The 24,003-nt window shown below is 37.9% G+C and overlaps 1 protein-coding gene across 1 annotated transcript; it reads right to left on the bottom strand.

Annotated features, from left to right (window-relative positions):
* Positions 1-1,608: 1,608 nt before the first annotated feature.
* LOC115953346 (adenylosuccinate synthetase 2, chloroplastic) lies at positions 1,609-5,705 on the bottom strand. The gene is made up of 4 exons (XM_031070963.1): positions 5,228-5,705; positions 3,196-3,888; positions 2,530-2,841; positions 1,609-2,080 (listed from the first exon to the last, which is right to left on the bottom strand). Exons 1-4 carry the CDS (start codon positions 5,531-5,533, stop codon positions 1,910-1,912), a joined length of 1,482 nt encoding a protein of 493 aa, XP_030926823.1. The 5' UTR covers positions 5,534-5,705; the 3' UTR covers positions 1,609-1,909.
* Between the last annotated feature and the right edge of the window lie 18,298 nt (positions 5,706-24,003).

Consider the following 24,003-nt stretch of genomic DNA (forward strand, 5'->3'; position numbering starts at 1 on the left):
TATTGATTCACCTGTTTTGCCCTCTGATCACTAGAGTATGTATTGTGCCCATCACCCGGCAGGTTCAGTTTCCCTGTTCTTCATCCTATCCTTCCTTTTAGTTTTGTTTCTTTGAAAGTCCATGGCTGACTACCTATTTCGAAACATGTTGAGGTCACGCCTTTCTCGATCCAACTTTTGGCAGTTCTTCTTCTTTATCTTTTTTCTCAAACGAGCGGAATCTTATTCTGCCGGTTTGAAAGTCTTCCGCTGCTACTCCTTTTTTTTATACTTCTTCATTCTGGTTCCCCAAGATGCTACCCACTTGCGCTATGAGAGGTCACTGATTCTTCCCTCCTTTTTCTTGCTGGGTCATTTGACGCTTGAGAAAGACGTGGCTTCTCCTCTGTTCCTTGTGTTTCTTTTTTTTGTCCTTTTTCTTTTGAACTGTCTTAATCTTTTGTTAACTGTGCTTACGCGCCTGGGGGGGATCCCGAGCCTTTTGGCAGTCTTTGAGGATCCCGGCTCAGCTTTCTTCTTCAATCCTCTGACATGGACTTTTTCCTTTTCTTTCTTCTTTTCTCATAAACTTTTGGGCTTCCCTTTTTTTCTTCTTGATGCTTTTTGGGCTTCAAACTTCTTGGACTTACCATTTCTTCTCCTTTTTCGTGGCCCCCTTGCGCTTATTTCTTTGGGCCTGGGTACTGTGACTTTTTAGACCTCAACAATTTTTTATTTTGATTTGGATTGGAGATCGGCGAGTGATTTGCTATGGATTTTGGATTTTGATTTTAGTTGGATTTTGTTATGGATTTTGCTTAGCGGAGGTGGGTGGTGTGACTGAGAAGCTGGACGGTGGTGGTGGGTGGTTGACAGAGTAAGAGAAATAGAGATCAGAGAGAGAAGTGAGAAATATTTTTATATTATTTTAATGTGTAATATGGTAAAATAAAAATTGGAATGCTAGGCATATTGTAAAATGGTATTATATAATTGATAAAGTGATTTTTTAGGATAGTAAAATAGGATAAAATGGCATGAACTATTGTGGATGCTCTTACTGGACTTTTGCTTACCCTTTAACTTACCTCCTCCAGATTACAATTGCGTTGAGAGCGAACTTGTTTGATTTGATAATCTTTTGGATCTTCCCAAAGTTTAGGGCTTTATCATGATAACACAAACTAAGTTATAGGACTAATACTATAATATTTGCTTTTTTTTTTTTTAATAAGCATCTATACTTGAGCGGTTCGAACAATAATTCTAGTAAGACCCGTATAGTACATGCGGTATTACCAATTGCCATTACGTGGCGTGAGGTCGATAAGTCCACACCAAATACCTTTTTTTTTTTAGCAAAGAAAAAAATAATAATAAGCATCTATACATTCAGCAAAAAATTAAAACCATCTATACGACTATACGACCTTAAATTTGAGTATAAAATAAACAAGCTTCATCTAACATACTCACATAAAGCATTTTTTTTTTCCTCTGAAATTTATAATCTTTTAAACGGATATGACAGCGACCCACTGAAGAGATATCACGACCTAATTCATGATTTACCTAATTCCTTATGGCAATATTGACCAAGACCATAACAACAATAAATAAATCACCATCTTGATGCCCTGAACTCAATCTAATAACCAAAAACTTCCATTTCTAGCATCATCATAACTTGTGAACACTACCTAAAATACAGCACCAAAATTGACAGAGTTGTTAAAAGTATACAAATTCAAAATGGCGTTCCACAGACATTGAATACATAATTGTTACATCAAATGAATATAGCCACCTTATGTTATACTTTTTCTCCAAGATAATCTACCATTTTAAAGAGGAAATTCATTTAGCATCTTCTCACCTCTTCAGATAAAGAGAATCCTCTCTAACATCATAAGAAGGAACAATAATCAAATTATTTTACTATCAGGGCATCGCGTCCAGGTCCAATACCAATGTAATGGATTGGTACACCAACAAGTTCTTCTATCCTTTCCACATAGGTACGCGCAGCCAATGGAAGGTCAGCGTAGTTTCTGATAGAAGAAATATCACACTTCCACCCAGGCAATACTTCGTACTCCACCTACACACACGTAAGGACATAAAAATCAAGAAGAGTCCCCAAAAATCTAAAACAATGAAGAGGACCTGAATAATTTTTACAGAAGTCAGGAATCAAAGATCGTTCTTAACAATTTAAGTCACATCTAAGGCCACACCCTTTTTTGTTTGCGCTAAACAATGTTTAGAAACTCTTGAGGAGAGGATAGGGCAGGGGTGGTCTGAATTTTGTAAGGCAACAAGAAAAAATCACAAGGCCTAGCATCCATGGGTACCTAATCTATGCTTCAACTGTGATGTCAATGGCAAGCACTGTCAATGCATTACCCAAAAGGCAGATGATGGAATTTTGTTAATAAGTTTCTCTCTCTCTCTCTCTCTCTCTCTCTCTCTCTCTCTCTCTATATATATATATATATATACACATATATATCAAAATTTAAAAAGGGGGCTGGGGTTGAGGGAACTTGCCTTCAATTGCTCAAGAAGACGAAGATCTGCAGGGAATGACTTGATTGGTGTGCCATTGATGTGTTTATAAGAAACCCCCAGCCGAATTTCAGGGAGATCAGACAAAACATCGAGTTTGGTGAGATTCAGTGATGAAAAGCCATTGATCTGACAAGAGTATTTCAGTGCTACTATATCCAGCCAACCGCAACGACGAGGACGGCCTGTAGTTGTGCCAAACTCCTGGCCAGCAAACCTGAGGAGGTCGCCCCCTTGACCCAAGATTTCTGTAGGAAACGGACCAGAGCCAACTCTTGTATTGTAGGCTTTTACCTGCATGGGGAAATTCAAGTTTGGAACCTCAACTGGCCAAGTAAAACGAGTTTAATTATTTAAAAATGCAATAATGTATTTAATGAATACTATGCAGTATCCCCACAGAATATGTTTTACTCCAGACACATGTCAAAATGCAAAAGCCCACATGTTTGAAAGAGCAAACAAAATTTAAAAGGTGAGCACATTTGACATCAAGACTTGCAAAAAGATAATAGAAGAAAAGGGCTCCTAGTCATGGCACAACCTAGTTAGATTTTAAGTTTTAACCCCTCCCTCACCAGTACAGAAAAAGAGGAAACAACGCCCCAAATATGATAAAAAGAAACCAATAGTAAATTATCCACTTACCACTCCAATTAGATCACCTAATACTCTTGGAGCAATGCCAAGACCAGTGCAAATTCCACCAGCTGATGGACTAGAAGAAGTTACAAAAGGGTAAGTTCCAAAGTCAATATCTAGCATGGTGGCCTGACCACCTTCAACCAAAATCTTCTTCTTTTCTGAGATGGCTTCATTCATGACATGCACAGTATCAGCAATGAAGGGCTCCAATCTCTCAGCATATCTTTTGTATTTTTCAACTTCTTCCCTAAGCATTTCTGGGCCATAGTTAAAACCTTGGAATCTTGAACCTGCATCTGACAATAAAAGATCAAGCTTTTGAGGAAATGTATCCATGTGCCTCAAGTCACTTACTCTAATGCCATTCCGTATAACCTTGCTTGAGTAACATGGTCCAATTCCTCTCTTTGTAGTGCCAATAAAAGATTGGGCAAGCTCAGACTCTCTAAGCCCATCCACTTCCTGATGGAAGTCAAATAACAGGTGAGCACGATCAGATACCAGTATTCTTCCCTTGCAGGAAACCCCATTGGATTCCAGGCCATCAATTTCTTCAAAGAGCCCTGGTAGATGCACCACGACTCCATTCCCAATAACACAAAGGGTTTCATCATTAAGGATACCTGAGGGAACCAGGTGAAGGGCAAACTTCTTTCCCTCTGCATTGTAGATAGTATGTCCAGCATTAGCTCCACCCTGACATAAAAATTTATTCAAAAGTTTCAGGCAAAAAGATACACACTGGGTCATCAGGATCTGGAAAGCCAATTACTCCTCAATTAAAAACATGTAAATTGTGTGAAGCAGGACGTTTCAAATAAATTCTCAAAATACCATGCTCAAACCAGGAGAAGACGCGCCCTGTGGGGTGGGGTGAATGTATCACTTAAAGAGTGGTTTCGCCTCAATGCACTGATTATAAATGTCATAGAACAAAACAAAAAAGGCCATAATCAGTGCACAATACTCCCACTTTTGTGGGATTTTGCGAGAGGTAGTTGGTAGGTATCTCCAATTTTTCGAGAGGCTAATTTCCAGACTCGAATTTGAGACACATACTTGGGCAAAGTGCACTTGGCATCGCACCAAGATTCAATTTCTAGAACTAGATGTACTTAACTTTAGATTTTGGACAAATAGAAACGATAAAATACATAGTTTTGAAACACTAGAAATGTTTAATAGGGTTGCTCAAAAAGCCTAGGAGCATACGTGCCTCTAACTTAAAAGAGAGGTAACTCAACCATATTCTAACAGAATTACACTTGGGAAAATTTAATTATTAAAAAATGTCACACATATAATCCTAAGGGGTAGCACAATCGGCTGGGGCCAAATTTCAAGAAGCAAAGGCCACTAGTTCAAATCTAAACTTCCTCTTCCCTTGGGGCCAAACTCATTAAGAAAGAAAGTTACATGCGTGCAGGTGCAGGTGCAGGTGCAGGTGTTCTGCTTAGGAATACTAATCCGCATACTAAGGTTTAAGAAGGGGCAATAAACTTGTAATATGCCCCCATCAAACAACAATAACGAGAAGCAATAAACAGACAAAACACAAACTCAACAAATTCGTATTTGTACTGTAATCTATGTAAGATACACACACATCTTTTTAAATATAGAAGTGCATGAACCTAAAACTAAAAGTAAAGAATGTGAAACTGGGGAAAGGTATTAAGCACAAGCCCAAGTTTAAAAATTGAATCACACCCATTTGAAGATTATATATAAAAATAAAATTAATTTAATTTATAAAATAAAAAAACGCATTTTTATTTACACTAGTCTAAAGGATCTTCCCAGACTAGGCCAATTGAGAGTCTGAATGCTGAAAGGGTCAGTGATGAAGCAAATAAAGGAAATGAAATGGGAAAAGTGGAATCTTTTTTAATGCTAAAAGATGAAACATGCAAAAGTTATTAGTGATTAGTGAAATACTAAGCTAGCAACAAAATTAAATTATATCATACGATCAAACAATCGAAATGACAAATAAAAAAAATAAAAAAAAAATAAAAAGTGGGAAAAAGTGTACCTGGCAACGAGCAACGATGTCGAAGTGATGGGCTAAGATGTCGACCAGTTTGCCTTTGCCTTCGTCTCCCCACTGACAGCCCAACACTCCTGATACTTGACTCAGAGACCCGATCCGATTGGTTCCTTGGGTTGTGCTCAATTCGGCTACGCTCAGAGATGCAGAGGCTGAGACTGAGGAGCAGACGATAAGGTTTGGGCGGCGAGGGAGAATAATGGGTCTGAGGTGGCGGTGGCGAGCACCCAAGAAAGGGGTCTGTGGGACCCTGATAGGGTTCGAGTCGAGTGCCAGTGACGAGAGACTCATGCTGAGACACTGAGATACAGATAGAGATAGAGAGAGAGACACACACAAACACACAGGCGCAAATCAACTACAAAGAAAGACTTGGGTGAGTTTAGTTCAAGGCACAAAGCAGAGAGGGTTTTTTCCTTTTTATTTGAGTTTGAGACTTTGAGTTTGAGTTTGAGTTTGAGTTTGACTGTATGAGAGGCGTACTCTTTTTTTTTTTCTTTTTTTTTAATGAACAGTTTGAGGCGTGCTTAATTTCTAGGTACTCTCCAAATGCAAATACGGTGACTTGGTCAGTAATCGTGAAATTCCTCTCACATTATTTTCACTTTTTCAAAATTATTAACTTTTTTTTTTTTTTTAACTCTTGATATTTTTACTTTCATAATTCAATGGTTAATATTAAAAGTAAACTTTTTAACTTTTGATTTTCGCTGTTAAAAAAAATTGTATAGTGCAAATTACACTAGATCTCAATCCATGATCACTATCACTTAAATTGATGCGGGGTCCACAATAAAAGTGAACACCATGTCATCTTACTTAAAAACGTCTAACATTTTTCCCAATTTTAGAAGAGTGATAAATATATATTTGATGGGTCTAAAACTAAAAGTCATGTGTAAGCTTTTGTCAAACTTAATATATAGTAGGAAATGAATGTTAATTCAACTAATAAAATTTCTTGTATAATTAAATAAAAAATATAAAATTTAATCATTATCTACATTAAAAAATCAATTAGTATCTTAAGAGTTTGATACTGCAAATATGCAAAAATTCAAACTAATGAAAAAAAAATTAAACAAAAGTAAAGTTAGAGAGTTGAAATAAATTTCAATCAAACTTAAAGGATGAAATTTGTATTTTAGTCATAAAAAATAATTTTCAATTTCAATTCTCCAATAGAAAAGGTTTTTTTCTTTTTTTTTTTTTTCTGGATAGGAATAGAAAATGTTTTGTAATTGCAGATGATATTTCACTTTATCTCAATCCTTTATAAAGTTTTTCCTATTTTGTTACCACTGTTAGCATTGCGTTGGGTGCACGCCCCACCCTTTTATTGATTATTAATAAGTGAATCTGGTTAAAAAGTGAAAGTACAACGAGTGTGGGATTTCAACGTTCAAACTGACTTTATTTGGTTCGGATGTACGTGACTGTCTCAACTCTCAACATCTTTTTCCATAAAAATATATAAAAAAATTCTCAATTACCCTCAGTCCACAGACTCTTTTGTTTTTTGAGGAGTCCACAGACTCCATTGGATTTATCATTTATATTAATCATCCTCTAACCTTTTTGGAAACTGTCCGTGTTCTACTATAAATTATAAAATGCTAATAACAAAATCTCATTTTCATAAGAGCATCCACAGTAATTGTGGCAAAAATTATGTCATTTTACCACATTAAAGACCTACTTTATTATTTAACCACATCATTTTACAACATCTCAATTATGAGATGTTTTATCATTCAATTCTATACATTAAAATAATATATACTACTCATTAAAATAATATATTATCTCAGCCACCAACAACAAACAAATACCAATCACCAAGCAACAACATCCACCAACCACCACTGTCGCAACAACACCGACCAGCCACCACCGGCACAACCACCACTTCACCACCACACATGCCCAGCAAGGTAGCAACCACCACCACCCCACCATCACACATCCAGCAAGGCAGAAACCACCAACAAAACAAGGGGGGAAAAAAAAAAAAAAAACACCAGCAAATACCAATCACCAAGCACAGCCACCACCCAAATGCCAAACCACCACCGATTCAACACCGATTCAGCACCAATTCAAACAAACAAATAGCCATCGATTCAAACAGAGAGGAGAGGGCCATCACCCCCACAGCCCACCACCACTGCCACTGTCACCGCCCATAGCCCACAGCCCACCTCCACCATCAGATCAACCCAAATTGCAGCAAAAAAAAAAAAAAAAAACCCACAACCAGAGAGAGGCAGAGTGGCTGGAGCGTGAGATTGATGGCGGCCTCAGGGTGAGATCGGTGAGATCGAGTGTGGGTGAGATCGAGCGTAGCTGGAGCGTGGGTGAGATTGAGTGGCTGGAGCGAGATCGAGCTTGGCGGAGCGCGCAGTCGTTGTCGGAGCTACGCCATCATTGCTGACGGTAAACATCCCGGACAGGTCGAAGAGAGAGGGAACCGGTACAGGGAGAAGAGAGAGGGAACCGGAGAGTGAGAGAGGAGAAAAGAAAAAATGAAGAAGAGAGAGGGAACCGGAGAATGAGAAAGGAGAAAAGAAAGAAAATGAAGAGAGAGGAGAGAGAAAAGGGAATATAAAATAATAAAATTTTTACAACATCTGTCCGTACCGTTGCAAATTTGCAACGGTACTGTTCATATGTGGTATAATTTTTGCCATTTGAAACATCTGATAAAGCTCTGTTTTTGTGTTTGGTGTGCTAAATGTGCCAAAAATTTGGCATTTGGCACATTTAGCACATCTGCTGTGGTATAATAGGATTTTCCTTTTTTTGTTCGTTTCATAGTGCTGGCAGAGTTTGGTGACAGTTTATTGCATAATGATGCCAAATTGCCAATAATAAACTCATCATCATTACTATTATCGTGCAACAACAAATGTATATTCAAAAACAAAATATATTTTCTTATTCATTTTCTTAAGGTGTATTCCAACAAACACAAACTCTATCCAAATTTCTTTTTTTTCCCTCTCTACTCAGAAACTATGTGTGGGTTTGGATAGCAATTAATCCGACGTCTGCGTTTTCAAAGTGCGTTTTCTCCTTTTTTTTTTTTTTTTTTTTTTGCCCGCATTTGTTGACTTTGAAAGACAACATTTACTGTTCATGAATAGTATATGCACTGTTCACGTACTGTGCATACACTGTTCACACATTAAAAAAATTAAAATGGATCACACAGTACTATTCATACATTTAAAAATTATTTTGCTATAGTGTTGTCAGTTTGTCATGGAACAACTTAAATGTAATTTGAATAATATTTATAATTAGTTGTAGACCTGTGTGATGCACAAAAATATTTGATGATTTATGTTTTTGTTAAGAGAAAAAAAATGAAAATAGTAGATGATAATTATAAGTGTTTGTCTCAAATCTTTCTTAAAATGATGTGATTATTTTTTAACAAATTTTTTTTTTCTTTTATGACAACAAAGTATAGTTGATACAATATATTTGATTTTTTTAATTAGGCTATTTATATTTGTTATTTGAAAGTGTTTTAGATTTTTTAAGTTTTTTTTTAAAGAAACATAATGCATTTTTCATTTAAATTATTAATAAGGCGAGATATTTTGTAAATAATGGACTGAAGTGGACTAAAATTGATCGAATTAGACCGAAATGAACGAAGATAGATATTACACTGATGTGGCTTAATATGAGTGTAATAACAATAAATGTAACACTTCAACTTTTAGATATTACTAGTATGTAGCCCCGTACTATCACACGGGAATGAATATATTATTAATCATGAGTTTATTTATGTTTAAAGGGCTCAGTTAAGTCTAAATTGATATTATTAACCAGAAAATTTCATTAACAAAACTTAGCAGTATATATATTTTACACAGAAAGATGAACCTTGGTGACAATGTTTATCCAAAAGATCCATTCACGCTTTTGAATCTTCAATCTCTATTGGTGATTGAAATTTTTGTAGCTTAAAAAATTTAAAATTAAAAAATAAAAATAAAAAAACCCTCAGAGTTGTACTCATTTTGTAGTTTTACAATGGGTCATTTTGTAACATGATGGACATTTGTGCGAAGAAAAAACCTCTAAAGTTCCATGGCTAATAAAAGAAATTCTCTCCAATCTCTTTTTATAGAAAGAGGGGTTTGTGCGTGTTTTTATACGTCTTTCATAGTTGTATTATCACGAAGTAGGTCCAATGGATTTAGATTGGTACTACCGATTCCCAAAGCATGAGTGTTTAATGTGTTATTAATTTCATCTCATTGGCTTCTGCACATGACAGCAAAATTAAAAATAATTAGATTGTACACGTGTATAGTAAAATTGGACTCCAATTTCAGATTCTAATTGAATAATTGGAATGATAATATATGATAGTAACAACAATAGGAAAATTCAAATAAAATTTCGAATGAAATTGTAACAATCTGAATAAAAAATTCCAGTACAAAGACAGGGTGGAGTGATCCACTCCAAGAAGGCGACCAAACTTGCGTAAATATAGAATAATAAATCTCTCTCCGGAAAATTTACATTGTTCATAACATTTACCTTCACTGAACATTTTAAAAACATAGTGACTCACATCTGCCATCCAAACATCTACAGCCGGGTCCTTTCCAATTCGTGTGAGATTCCATTGATCACTAAGTTCCTTTGCAACCTACAAAAAGTATCATCCATCGGTCCACAACAGTGCTTTCTTCATTGTTATAGGTGCCAAACCTGAACAAAAAGCCAAATATAAGGATAGTGAATTTTAGGCATAATGTGCATCTAATCACATATTAACAATTTATAACAAATGTAAAGATGCAAACTTTGTAAGTGAATAGTAAACAAAACTCAGTATCAGAACTAAGAAGAAAGCACTTTAATCCGAAACTCAGTGCAAATGTAAAGATGCAAACTTTGTAAGCAATTTATAACAAAGATGCAAACTCTGGCTTTGCTATCTTTTTGGAAATTATGCAATGTACCCAAACCAAGTTCTTATCACCAATATTAATCTCTTTGGTTTTCACGTTTGACTACAAAATCAAGAAAAAACTTAATTAGTACCGTAACTCACTTGACCCGATACATAGAAGTGGTTTTAATGAGAATGAGCCCACATACATTTAACCACATGATGCTTCAATTTCAGATTCTAGACACATGGCACAAAATTAGAGTTCTAATTTGGAATTCAATTTCACACTCTCTCTACTTCACCTATTATTTTATATATAGATTATATAGAAATAAACTAGTATTATCCACTGCTTAATTAAAGAAAATTATAAATTATTTAAATTATTTTATGACATATACTCCTAATACATATATAAATTAAGCCACTATAGGCAAACATGTATTGTGTAAATTTTATTATAAAAAAACTTAAATTATGCAATATAATTAAAAATAATTTAAATTACTTTATATTATTTGAAATTTTTAACAAAGTTTAAATTGCAGTCAATTTTTTAACTTTTTGGGGGATTTCCGATTTCATAATAAAATTTTGTGTAGAGTAATTTATTAGCAATAGAATTTAATCTATAGACTATAGTAAATAACGTTAATAATCAAATATTGAAACTTGAAACATTTGGAGTGTTTTGATTGAAGTAGAATTTTAAATTTCTTGAAATTTAGATAATAGAGTTTTATGTAGAGTAAACTATTGGGAATATTGCACCATGTGTCTTAAATTATTTATTTTTAGAGGGAGTTTTATTTCTTAATTTTGGAGTCAAATGTGGAACCACATCATAAATATTCATTTAAGTGAGTTATCTATATATATATATATATATATATATATATATATTATCATCGGTATAAAACCGAAACTTTTGAAATTCCGACAATTTTCCACATCACTAATACTTATATAAATAATAATAAATCTTTTTTTTTTCCACCAAATACAAATTACAAACCCAATTCTTATTAAAACCCAACTACAAGAGTAGCCTAAACGCACAAATTAGCCGCAAACAAAAAACCCTACCCATACACAGTAATTTATTTTTCCTACTCTCTCAACACTCTCTCTCAAACGCAAACTTAGCCCTAACAAAACCCTTGACTCTCTCTATTTCAAACTCACTCCCATCTCCTTCTTCTTCTTTAACTCTCTCATTCAATGCAACTCCTTTCTTTTCTCAGCCACAACTCCTCTAGCTAATGTCAATTTTGATTCATGGTTATTTTGTTCATGAGTTTTTATCATCTGGGCGTTGATTATTTTTTGGCTCCCTTTCTGGGCATTTGATTTTCAAGACTAACTTCAAGAATTTGGATCCTTTTCCGTTTTTGATGTTGGACGAATTTGGATCCTTTTCCGTATCTGATGTTCTACGATTTTTTAGGTATGAAGAATTCCAATCTGATCTTTTTCAAGTTTCAATTTTATTTGATTGATATGGGTTAAAATTCAGATTGAAATTGGTTTAAATGGACCAGAGCCTCAAAGTTATGTTTTAGTTATATGTCTTCAATTAGGTTTTCTATCAATTTTGGGATTTCAAATTCTATAGGTTTTGTAAGAAAATATTGTAAATATCGATGGGTTTCATAGTGGAGATAGTATCGATTTAATGAGTTTTTTTTTTTTTTTTTTTTGTGTTTTTGAAAGCCCTAAGAGTCAGCCTGATGATTAATTTATTTTGGTTAAAAAATTAATTCATATTGATGTAGAATGTGGTTTCAAAATTTTCAGTGATATGTATGGGCTGTGTGTTGCAGATAATTATGGGGTTTAATAATAATTTTAGGCACGGTTGATTTGATGCTATATAGTTATTGGGTTTTGTTTTAGAAAATCTTCTAATTTGAAGGACTCTTATTGAGTGGGTGCAGGTTGTGACCTCAGATTCTTCATTGAGTTTTCATGGATTCACAGATATCATAAGTTAGATTTTAGGAGTTAACATTTTGAATTTGTATTTTTGGATTTATTCTTCCATAAGGTAAAACCATTTTCCTTTTTTTTTCAATGAATTTTTATAACCTATATATATAAAAAAAGAAGCAAGGAACTATGTAGGGCAGTATATATACTGATAGTTGCCACTGGTACTCCCAAATTCTATGGAACTATGTTTTGAACTCTTGATCGAAGCTTTTAGGTAATTGCTAGGCTCCCTTTGATTTAATTAAAGTCATGATTATTTATTTGATATTTGGTTTATTAGATGGGAGTTTTTTAATTTTTTGTTGGTTTCTGTTTTCTGCTGTAAGGACATGATCGTGGCGGACCGTAACAGTGTCGGGTTCGCACGTGAAAAGGCCCTAACAATATCATTTGTAGAGTGTGGGTTTGGAAGGCTAGGCCTTGATCGACAGGCGGTGGGTTTTTCATGGTGTTCGTACAAGTTTAAGTTTTCCTTCACCCTTGGAGTCTTTCTCCTGGAGGTGGGCTGGGAGGCTCTGGTTTTTGGCCATTTTTCCCAACCTCCTCTCTAGGTTCCTTATTTTTCCTTTTATACTCGCCTGCGTCCACTATCCTTCATCCACGTATAGGTTTAACCTTTCCAAGACTGATACTTGTCTCGTCAGTCCATACCCAAAGTCGTTGGGAATGGTTGTAAAAGCCAAAGAATGCGGCTCTGTCAGGTTCAGAGCATTAAATGGCAGTAACAGCAGCTTTCCCTGGATATTTTAGATCTTTCTTCCAAGTTTCAGTCCTATACCGTTTTTACCCTTCTTTTTGGGGGTACTTTGGGTCTGCCGAGGACTGAACTGCCCTCGGCGGTATCCAAAGGCTATCTTGTCGAGTTTGAGCCATAGCCCTCCTCGGCTTGGGCCTTCGAATTCTCCCCGGGTAGATGGACCTGGCCCATAAATCATTTAGGCCCCACAATAGCCCCTCAAAACCCGGCTGTCCAACCTCTTGGTTGGAAAGGGGGGTTTCGGTGATGCCGAACCTCTTCCTATGGCCCAATCAATTTGGCCTATTAATAATGCTGGTGGCTCTTCATCTGTCCAAGAAATGCACCGGTCTATGAGACAGTTTTTTGATTTCGCGCTTGATGCGTTCTTATCGTTTGGGTATCCAAAACGCGCTTTTAATGACCACTATTTACGAGACTACTTTAATTCGGCGGTTTGTTTTGATGGGGTGGAGAAACGGAACCGGCATGTTTGTGTTGGCAGATTCCTTTGGAGATCTGAACCCTCCCGCTCCACCCTCTGTATAAGAAGGAAGGGAGGAGGTTATTATTTTTGTAAAGAATCCCTTTTCATCCTTCTGAGATTTGAAATACTTGGCCTCCCCTAGGGTTCATTTTACCCACTGGTTTATAAACTAAATCGTGATACACTTTACCATAACAACGAGTGATGCAGGAGCCAAACCCCTCCCATAAACGCCATGTTCCAATAAAGCTCATTATGGCTCGATCGGGACAGGGATGGCGAAGACTCAAAATCAACCTCACCCTTCTTTCAGTCAAAATCCGAAGCAGGGACTTGTCACGTCAAACTTTCGGCGTGACTGAGTCGAGAACACCCATCATCAGTACCAACCGCTCTCCTATGAGCATACCTAGTATGGCTCCAGTGTGTTGGGAGTCAGGATCGAGGCAGGGACTAAGTGTCTCTACTTCTTCCTCTCTTCCTTCACTGGTGCTATCCTCCGTCTCCCTTTCTTAGTCTTCCCAGCACCAGATCCATCCTGGTGCTTTCACTTCTCCCTCTTTTGCTCCTTTTTCTTTCTTTTCATCTCTTCTCTCTTCTTCTCCTCCTTCTTTACTCATGTCCTCCATCTTCTTCATTGATTTCTTCCTTACTATTTCCTTCTCCTTCATTTTTTCCCAAAGAAGGTTCTTATCGTAATATGAGCAGTATTGAGGCAGAGATTGTAGAGACTTTGAAGACGAGTTTAAAAGACGCCTGACAGTTTACTTATCTGTACTACGGATGTAATTGTTGCTTAGGCAGTTCACATTTTGTATAGGCTCGTTTGAGCCCCTCTTTGTACGTTGTAATAATTTTTCGTATTAATAAAAATTGTTGTTATTTTATTTCGCATGTTTTGTCTCTATGCCCCTTTTTTTAAAAAAAAAAAAATTTACAAACGCTGCTCGGCACAATAATGTAGCATCTAAACCAATGACGACTAAGACCAAAATACTTGATAATAAAAAGATGTCGCCATAACTTTAATAGAAATGCTTGGCACAATAAGGCCGACCAGTGAAAAGTAATACTTACCCCCTGCTAGCCGAGGAGAAAAACGAAGGTTTGATGCCGTGTGAGGAATAACCATTTGAAGATATATCACCCACCAAATGAACAGCCTTCTTATACGACTAAATGCTGGGGCGTTCCACCACCTTCCTTACACCTTTATTGGCCTTAACCTTTTATGGTGTTTAAGCCGTGGATGAAGTGACCTGACATTTTTATCAAGTAACCCATCTTACGAAATTCAAACCTTTTCTTATCAAAGTATTTGGTTTCCCCATTGGCTTGGGTCCGAGGACCATACAAGGCCTTGGTTCTGTCCAAAACTTGTAATAACTATAATTTTTTGTACTTGGTTTTCTCATAGGCTTGGGTCCGAGGACCATGCAAGGCCTTGGTTCTGTCCAAAACTTGTAATAACTATAATTTTTTGTACTTGGTTTTCCCATAGGCTTGGGTCTGAGGACCATGCAAGGCCTTGGTTCTATCCAAAACTTGTAATAACTATAATTTTTTGTACTTGGTTTTCCCATAGGCTTGGGTCCGAGGACCATGCAAGGCCTTGGTTCTGTCCCTGGGCTCCTATGCTGAACGGGCCTGGGCCGCGAATTTACTGGGCCCGCAAATTAAGAGGTATTTCCGTAGTCTTTGATCACGCGGTACTTTTTGGCGTCCCAGTGTTCGAGGTGCGCCTTCTTGAGACTCCTTTAGCCTCAGGGTTGCAGACGACGTTGGAAATCGAGCCAGAGACATTTTGTTTGTAGCGTTCCTTGGGACGCCGCGTGAGTAAAATGCCTCCACCTTATCTCTTAAATAAATAGGAGAGAAAGTCGCTTTACTTTCGCACAAATCCTTCAATCTTCTTTCCTAGTACATCATGTTCGAAGCGAGGGTTAGGGCAAAAGAGCTCTCTCCGCCACAAAGGCGCCGTGTCCTCCTGAGACTCTAGATGGTGAGGCACGGGCAAAAGAGGCACAAATTCAAGAGAATATTCCAGTTTGATAGAGGGGAAAGGGTGTTTCTCCCTCTTTTAGTCAAAATCCGAAGCAGGTTCTGTTCATGCCAAATTTTTGGTGTGTCAGAAGAAAGATTCTCCGCCCCCAGCGCCTCTGCCTTGTTGCAGGCAAATTTTTGGTGAAGGCTCCTCAGCTTCCGGCTCCCTGCATCTTTCTCTCAGCGGTGTGGGGCTTAAGTCGGGTTCTTTTGCTGCCTGAGTTATGGGCGTGCAAAAGCATTGAGGAGGAATAAGGTCTCGAGGCAGTAGCCAACTTCTCCTCTGTGCTACCTCCTCGGCTTTATCTTCACTCTCTTGTATTTTTCGTTACTTACATAGTTAGCTTCAATGTAAGCTTTGTTTTAGCTTTTCATTGTACACTGTACTGTTCCTTTGTCTTAATAAAAGACGTGTCTATTTCTCTATACATATCTTTCTTATCCGTAACAACTACTTTATGCATGAATATTAAATATAAGCTTGCCCTTAATGATATTCCAGACAGAAAAATGCCTTAACACAGATTCCTACTAGTTTAAACTTACAAATATTATCAAGCATAACAAGGTTAATCCTCAATAAATTAAACTCTTGGAACTAACCGGGATAACCGCTGAGTGCTGCGCGATGCATGCTAGAGCGATGTCCGAGAACGATAAACTCTAAATAATTCGTCCGAGAGGGTAGCCGAGTAGCGAGAGACTTTGGTTGTGCTTTTGGGTAATATGTTGCGCCGTATCGCATCAACCCCTTTGATATTGGGGATCCGAGGGTAGACCGAGGAATCCGCGCAATCAAGGTATTAACCCATCTGTTAACGCGGAGTTCTCTTCGGATGGATTTTGAGGTTTATGTGCCATAGTTTTTTTTTTTTTTTTTTTTTAAATAGTTGGTTCCTCATCCAAGTAGTTGGTTTCCCCATAGGCTTGAGTCCGAGGACTATGCAATGCCCTGGTTCTGTCCAAAACTTAGTTTTCCTCATCCAGGTAGTTGGTTTCCCCATAGGCTTGAGTCCGTGGACCATGCAATGCCCTGGTTCTGTCCAAAACCTAGTTTTCCTCATCCAGGCAGTTGGTTTCCCCATAGGCTTGAGTCCGTGGACCATGCAATGCCCTGGTTCTGTCCAAAACCTAGTTTTCCTCATCCAGGCAGTTGGTTTCCCCATAGGCTTGAGTCCGTGGACCATGCAATGCCCTGGTTCTGTCCAAAACCTAGTTTTCCTCATCCAGGCAGTTGGTTTCCCCATAGGCTTGAGTCCGAGGACTATGCAATGCCTTGGTTCTGTCCAAAACCTAGTTTTCCTCATCCAAGTAGTTGGTTTCCCCATAGGCTTGAGTCCGAGGACTATGCAATGCCTTGATTCTGTCCAAAACCTGGTTTTCCTCATCCAAGTAGTTGGTTTCCCCATAGGCTTGAGTCCGTGGACCATGCAATGCCCTGCTTCTGTCCAAAACCTAGTTTTCCTCATCCAAGTAGTTGGTTTCCCCATAGGCTTGAGTCCGTGGACCATGCAATGCCCTGGTTCTGTCCAAAACCTAGTTTTCTTTGGCACTGGAACTTGGTTTTACGGGAGTTAGCTCCTCGGCCAAGCCCCTAGAATTATTCGCGCGATTAACGCTGACAAACGTAGCCCATAATCAAGAAGCATAGCCCCTAACGGAACTTTACGCTGAAACTCTATAACCAATTGTTAGGAATAAAAAAGGAACTATTTCGACCTACCGCCTATGCCAACACACAAGTCTTCCCACAGACGGCGCCAATTGTAAGGACACGATTCGTGGCGGACCGTAACAGTGTCGGGTTCGCGCGTGAAAAGGCCCTAACAATATCATTTGTAGAGCGTAGGTTTGGAAGGCTAGGCCTTGATCGACAGGCGGTGGGTTTTTCATGGTGTTCGTACAAGTTTAAGTTTTCCTTCACCCCTGGAGTCTTTCTCCTGGAGGTGGGTTGGGAGGCTCTGGTTTTTGGCCATTTTTCCCAACCTCCTCTCTAGGTTCCTTATTTTTCCTTTTATACTCGCCTGCGTCCACTATCCTTCATCCACGTATAGGTTTAACCTTTCCAAGGCTGATACTTGTCTCGTCAGTCCATACCCAAAGTCGTTGGGAATGGTTGTAAAAGCCAAAGAATGCGGCTCTGTCAGGTTCAGAGCATTAAATGGCAGTAACAGCAGCTTTCCCTGGATATTTTAGATCTTTCTTCCAAGTTTCAGTCTTATACCGTTTTTACCCTTCTTTCTGGGGGTACTTTGGGTCTGCCGAGGACTGAACTGCCCTCGGCGGTATCCAAAGGCTATCTTGTCGATTTTGGGCCATAGCCCTCCTCGGCTTGGGCCTTCGGATTCTCCCCGGGTAGATGGGCCTGGCCCATAAATCATTTGGGCCCCACATCTGCTTAAGTATCATGCTTGGTGTGAGCAAAGTGTTCTTGATGTCTCCACTATTACTGTCAATTCTTTCATCATACACACACACACATACACACACATATTTATATATTATTTTTTCACCGGGAAATTGATATTATTATCCTGAGGACTTAGTTGGGATTTATGTATTCTTTTTCAATCTGATTAGTGGTTCCATGTTTCATAGTCTAATTTGTTTTCCTCATATCCTCTATTGTTTAGGCTATTTCTGCACAAGCATTACAGGGGAACCACTATGGACTACGGTTCAATGCTCACCCATTCAGTACTAAAAATGGTTTTCTTTGTTCTCTCCAATCATATTTATGATTCATGTATAAATTCAAATATCTTTTAAAGTTTTATCTAGGAGAATTGTATCAATGATGAGTTCAAAGCTAAGTGTGTAAATTACATGATATGTCATGTGTGTAGTTAGAGAGAATATTATCATCCCAAATTATTGTCTACAATAGCCAGGACTTTAGTGCATAGCATATGAAAAGAGTCCAAATTGAAGTGTTTCAATTATAGGAGAGAGTCCCTTTTTTATTTATTTTGTATTCTAAGCTGTATTCAAATCAAATTCAATAAATTGATTGATATGATTTTTTTAATGCTATTTTTTTCCTAATAAGTAAAAGAAAGAAGAAACATAATGGAAAACTTTCATTTGTTATATATTTTTGTTCTTTTACCATTTTTGCAATAGTTGATATTGTTCAATTTTCCTTTAATCAAATGTGATTCCAGTTTTTGAGTATGTTGAGTCATATTATGAGTAGCAAGCCAGCCTATTCATTTTAAAGTGAGTTTTTAAGCAAAGTAAATATATATTATTTTTCTCAAATTATTCTATGCATTGCACGGGTTAGCGACTATGTACAATCAAAGTGGAAGAGACATATAGTTGTTAACATCTACTTACACATTAGTTTTTTCATGCATTGCACGAGTTAGCGACTAGTTATATACAAAAACCAAAGAGTCTAGAATTAATGAACATAATTTTTTTTTTTTTTAAAAAGACAATTTAGATGTTCTACCTAATAATATTATTACAAGACTTTTTAAGAGTTAAAAAAAAAAAAAATAAGAATGACTATTAATAATATTTAAATTATATATATAAGAATTATACTATGCATCTTAATGTATATATTTTAAGTATATTTAGCCAAAACTCAAAGAAATCTAATCAATATATATTGTAGGAATGAAAGGCCCAAATAATATTGGGCCGTGGGGTGCACCTGTGGACGTCAAAGAGCCCGAGGATAGATAAGTTTTAGTGAAGGTAAGTAAGTTATTGGGTTAAGGAAGAGGTTTGGTCATAATAAACAAGTGACGTTGTCTGAGGAGCCACCCTTCCTTAACTAACAAAGTGGCAGCTTGAAATCTAACCACCCATCAAGCACTGGGCAATGGGCAACCGTGCTTGGGAGGATAAGCTTCGGAGAGAAGTGAGTCAACAGAGGATTGAGAAATATCTGGAAGAAAGCTACTACCATCGCATTGAATGCTCTGCACCTAACCAATTGGCCGCATTAATGTAAAGGTGATACCTGATCAATGACTTCTACCCTCACAACTACCCACAAAGATTTTCAAGAAGGTGCTGATGGGAAAAGTATCAAGGAGATTTGTAATCTAAACTACACATGGATGGCTAAGCTGAAAGAAGGAAAAAGGGGGTATAAAAGGAGGAGGATTCCATTATAGGAGGGATCATCAAAAAATTAGAAAAGAAATTACTATGTAACCAAGAATGAATATTTGTATAAGTCTAAGAGAAATATATAGGAACATACCATCCTCGGACCTGATCGAGGAGTATTTTTTTTTTTTTTTCAAACTGCCTGTCTTATTCATTCTTATATCAACTAGCCTACTGTGATCTATACTTTAACTTATTGAACGTTCATTAACAAGCCCACTCTTTAACAAATTTATTGTTTTAGGTTTATTGGGCCACTGTCCAAATCTCTTGGCCTATGGACTAAATTGTGTCCTTACAATTGGCGCTGTCTATGGGAAATTTGAAAATTCTTGAGCTTGTTCAATCATGGTGGGTTTAGGGCCAAACCGAGAAGAATCTGTGGGATCTCAATGTCAAGATCATTTTCTTAATCTTGAACGAATGAGAGATTGTGAAGTTAGTGTGCACACAACTCATATCAGTAGAAGTCATTATAGAAGTGGGAGCCATGTGTCTCATCTAGAGGATACTAGAAACTTGCAACTGGAGGTAGATCATTTATGCAGGAAGTTACGCCGTAAGCAAAAGAAGGGGACCCCATCGAGCTTAAAGTCTCAGTCTAATGATGATGACAATTATAGACCTAGATCAAGGACCCCTCCCAGTAAGTCTTTCTCTTATAATGAAGAACGCCAACATAGGAAAAGGAGTAGAAGCTCAGCCTATAGGGGTTTAGGGAATGACACTATGAGCAAGACTTTGCATCAAATCTCAAAGTCACCGTTTATACAGAGGATCGAAAAGGCAAAACTTCCTTGGCGGTTCACCTAGCCAACGTTTACCATGTATAATGGTAGGACGGACCCGGTGGAGCATGTCAGTTATTTTAACCAAAGAATGGTTGTTCACTCGAGGAATGAGACCTTGATGTGCAAGGTATACCCATCTAGTTTAGGGCCAATTGTGATGAGGAGGTGGCTTGATGGGTTGGAGGAAGGATCAGTTAGCTCTTTTCAAGAGCTTACCATGGCATTTGGGGCCCGATTCGTCACTTGTATTAGGGTTCCTCATCCCCTGGACTCTTTTCCATTATGTGAGAGGGTGAGACTTTGAAGACCTACTTGGATAGATACTGGGAGATGTTCAATGAGATAGATGGAGATTTTGATGATGTAGCAATAAGGATGTTTAAGGTCGGTCTGCCCACTGAGCACAATTTGAGGAAATCCTTAACTATGAAGCCTGCTCAAAGCATGCGTCAGCTAATGGATCGAATTGATGAGTATAAACGGGTTAAAGAGGATCAGCAACAAAGGAAGGGGAAGGCGAAGGTAATCCCCCGCGACCGAAGAGACTTTAGGTTGGAGAGATATAATAGCAATTGGCCCAAAAGAGATTTTGATAGACATACTGGGCACACTATTGCCCAGGTAGTTAACATAGTGTTCAGGGAGCCTGTACATCAAATCCTTGATAAGATAAAGAATGAACCATATTTCAAGTGACCAAATAAGATAGGAAGAGACCCTATGAAGCACAATCAAAGTCTTCATTGCCAATACCATTAGGATCGGGGACACACTATAGAAGATTATAGAACTTTACGTGACTACCTGGAGTAGTTAGTCAAAATTAGGAAGCTGAGGCAATTCCTGTACCAACCCTCTGAACAAGGGAGTTAGGCCGGGTTGGTACACCAGAGGGATGTTTCCTCAAGACTACCCCTGGGGACAATCAATGTTATTCAATCCACCCAAGGTTGGATTGGCGCATATCCATCAGGGGTTATGTCCATAGCAAAACCACATGCTGAGGATTCGATCTCTAAGTCTAAGCAAGGAAGAAAGTAAGCCCAACCAGTTTTGAGCTTTTCTGATGAGGATAAAATTGGAACTTATCAACCACATGATGATGCCTTAGTGGTCACCCTTCGAATAGGGGGTATGATGTGAGAAGAGTCTTGGTGGATTAGGGCAGTGGGGCAGAGATTATGTATCCTGACCTGTACAAGGGACTTAAGTTGAAACCAAAGGATTTGGTTAGCTATGATTCCCCTCTGGTGGGGTTTGATGGGAAGATAGTTATCCCAAGGGCCAAATCAAACTTCCCGTTCAAGCAGGGTTAGAGATTGGTGACATAGATTTTATTATGGTCGATGCATATTCCCCCTATACTGCTATCATGGCAAGACCTTGGCCTCACACCATAGGGGCTTTCTTTTCAACTTTGCATTTGAAAGTGAAGTATCCTTCAGAGGATCAGGTCGAGGAGTTGATTGGAAGTCAGACTATGGCCAGGCAATGCCAAGTTATGGCTATTAGGCATGAGTCCGAGGGTGAATCCTTAGCCATCACAGAAAGGGCTTTGTAGCAATCAAAGGAAACAAAAACATCCTCAGATGTTGTGGCTGAGGGAGTGAGATGCGAGAAGCTGGAGAAGGTTACTATCGATACTAATGTCGACAAATATTTTCAAGTGGGAGTTTAGTTGCCTCATCAAGAGAAGGAAGAGTTGGTGGCTTTCCTTAGAAAGAATGTTGATGTGTTTGCCTGAAGTGCTTATGAAGCTCACAGAGTAGATCCGAATTTCATTTGTCATCATCTGAATGTCAGTCCATCTGTTACCCCTAAGAAACAACCACCTCACGCTCTTCTAAATAACATTCCAAGGCTGTTAAAGAAGAGGTGGTAAAGTTTAAGCATGCAGGGACAATGAAAGAAGTCTTTTACCCAGAATAGTTGGCTAAAACGGTGGTGGTGAAAAAGAAGAATGGGAAGTGGCGAGTGTATGTAGATTTCACGGATTTAAACAAAGCATGCCCCAAGGACCCTTTCCCGATTCCCCGAATAGGCCAATTGGTGGACGCGACGGTCGGTCATCCTTGGATGAGTTTTTTGGATGCCTTTCAAGAGTGCCATCAGATACCATTAGCTTTGGTCGACCAGGAGAAGACTGCTTTGTAACACCTATTGGGAATTATCATTACAAGGTGATGCTTTTTGGATTAAAGAATGCAGAGTCTACTTACCAGAGAATAATGACTAGAATGTTTGACCCTCAGCTTGGCAAGAATATTGAGGTATACATTGATGACATGGTGGTGAAAAGCAAGGTAGTGGCTGAGCATGTGGATGACCTTAGAAGTGTCTTTGAGGTGTTGAGAAAGCATAAATTACGCCTTAATGCTTCTAAATGTTCCTTTGGCGTTGGCTCGAGCAAGTTTTTGGGCTATATGGTCACCCACCGTGGGATTGAAGTTAAACCTGATCAGATTAAAGCAATCAATGATTTACAACCTCCTCGGAATCCCAAAGAAGTGCAAAAGTTGACTGGAATGACCACAACCTTGAATAGATTTATCTCTCGATCCGCAGATAGATGTAGGTCATTTTTCTAACTCTTGCACCAATGGAAAGGGTTTGAATGGAATGAAGAATGTGCCCTCACTTTTTAGTTGTTGAAGGATTACCTTTTTCGGCCACCTATTATGTCTAGACCTAAAGAGAAAGAAGTCCTTTTTCCCTACATTGTTGTGACCTCTCATGCAGTTAGTCTAGTATTGGTGAGGGTAGAAAATGGAGTACTGATAACGCCTTAAAATGTATACTTGTTATATATTTATATGGGCGTTCTCTCCTTATTATTATGCTTAATTTGTATAATTAAGCCATGATTTGCATTAGTCCCTATTATTTATCTTTACATAATTTCTTGAATAAAATGCTATCCATTGTGTGTAATTTTCTACTTTCAGGAAATTATGTGAGAAAGATGAGTTTACAGGAATTTGCGAGAGAATGGAGGTCAAACTAGAATTAAAGTGGAGTTAAAGGACCATGCTTAAATGTCTAAGGAGGTGTAGCTGGAGTGCTTGGATTGTCTACCATGATTGGAAGTTTCAAATAAGGAAAGAAATCAAAGAGGCAGAATCTGAAAAGGAAAAATCTGATTTGAGTACTGATCAGTATTTTGGGCGTATCTCTCTTCTCAAAAATCCAATTGACACAAGGCCAGATGGGTTGGAACCGTGACTTAAATATCTACAACTTTCCAGTTTTGAGTTTTTTGAAATTCTCAATTTTTGAAGGCCGAAATTAACTCACAAGTTACCGCTGTAAACCTGGACGGAAATTAAAATAGTAAAGTTTTATTTTCTGGGGGACACTTAGACGTTAGGGTTTTGAAGTGAGGCTAGGCAGAACGAATTTTGGTAGAGAAAACCTTGTATTTTTCTTTCTTTAATGGCAGCCTAAACTCTTTGCTAGGGTTAGGGGTTATGTTTCTTCTATATGGTATGAATATTCAATGTGATTCTTTCTAGGATTTTATCTACGACATATTTGATTGTTCAATTAGATTTCTTTTGATGTATTAGTTCTTCCATGCTTTCAATAAGTTCAATCATGTTTTTCTTATTGTTTAGATGAATTTCTAATAGTTTCAAATAGAAATCAGGTTTTAAAGTG

This window comes from Quercus lobata, chromosome 7, assembly GCF_001633185.2.
Source record: "Quercus lobata isolate SW786 chromosome 7, ValleyOak3.0 Primary Assembly, whole genome shotgun sequence".
In the NCBI taxonomy this organism is placed as follows: Eukaryota; Viridiplantae; Streptophyta; class Magnoliopsida; order Fagales; family Fagaceae; genus Quercus; species Quercus lobata.

Coding starts and splice junctions, on each gene's coding strand:
- LOC115953346 (XM_031070963.1), bottom strand. CDS start 5,533: ATGAGTCTCTCGTCACTGGCACTCGACTCGAACCCTATCAGGGTCCCA. Junction 3,889..5,227: donor ACATCGTTGCTCGTTGCCAG/GTACACTTTTTC, acceptor TTTTTATGTCAG/GGTGGAGCTAATGCTGGACA. Junction 2,081..2,529: donor GTCTTCTTGAGCAATTGAAG/GCAAGTTCCCTC, acceptor ACGTGTGTGTAG/GTGGAGTACGAAGTATTGCC.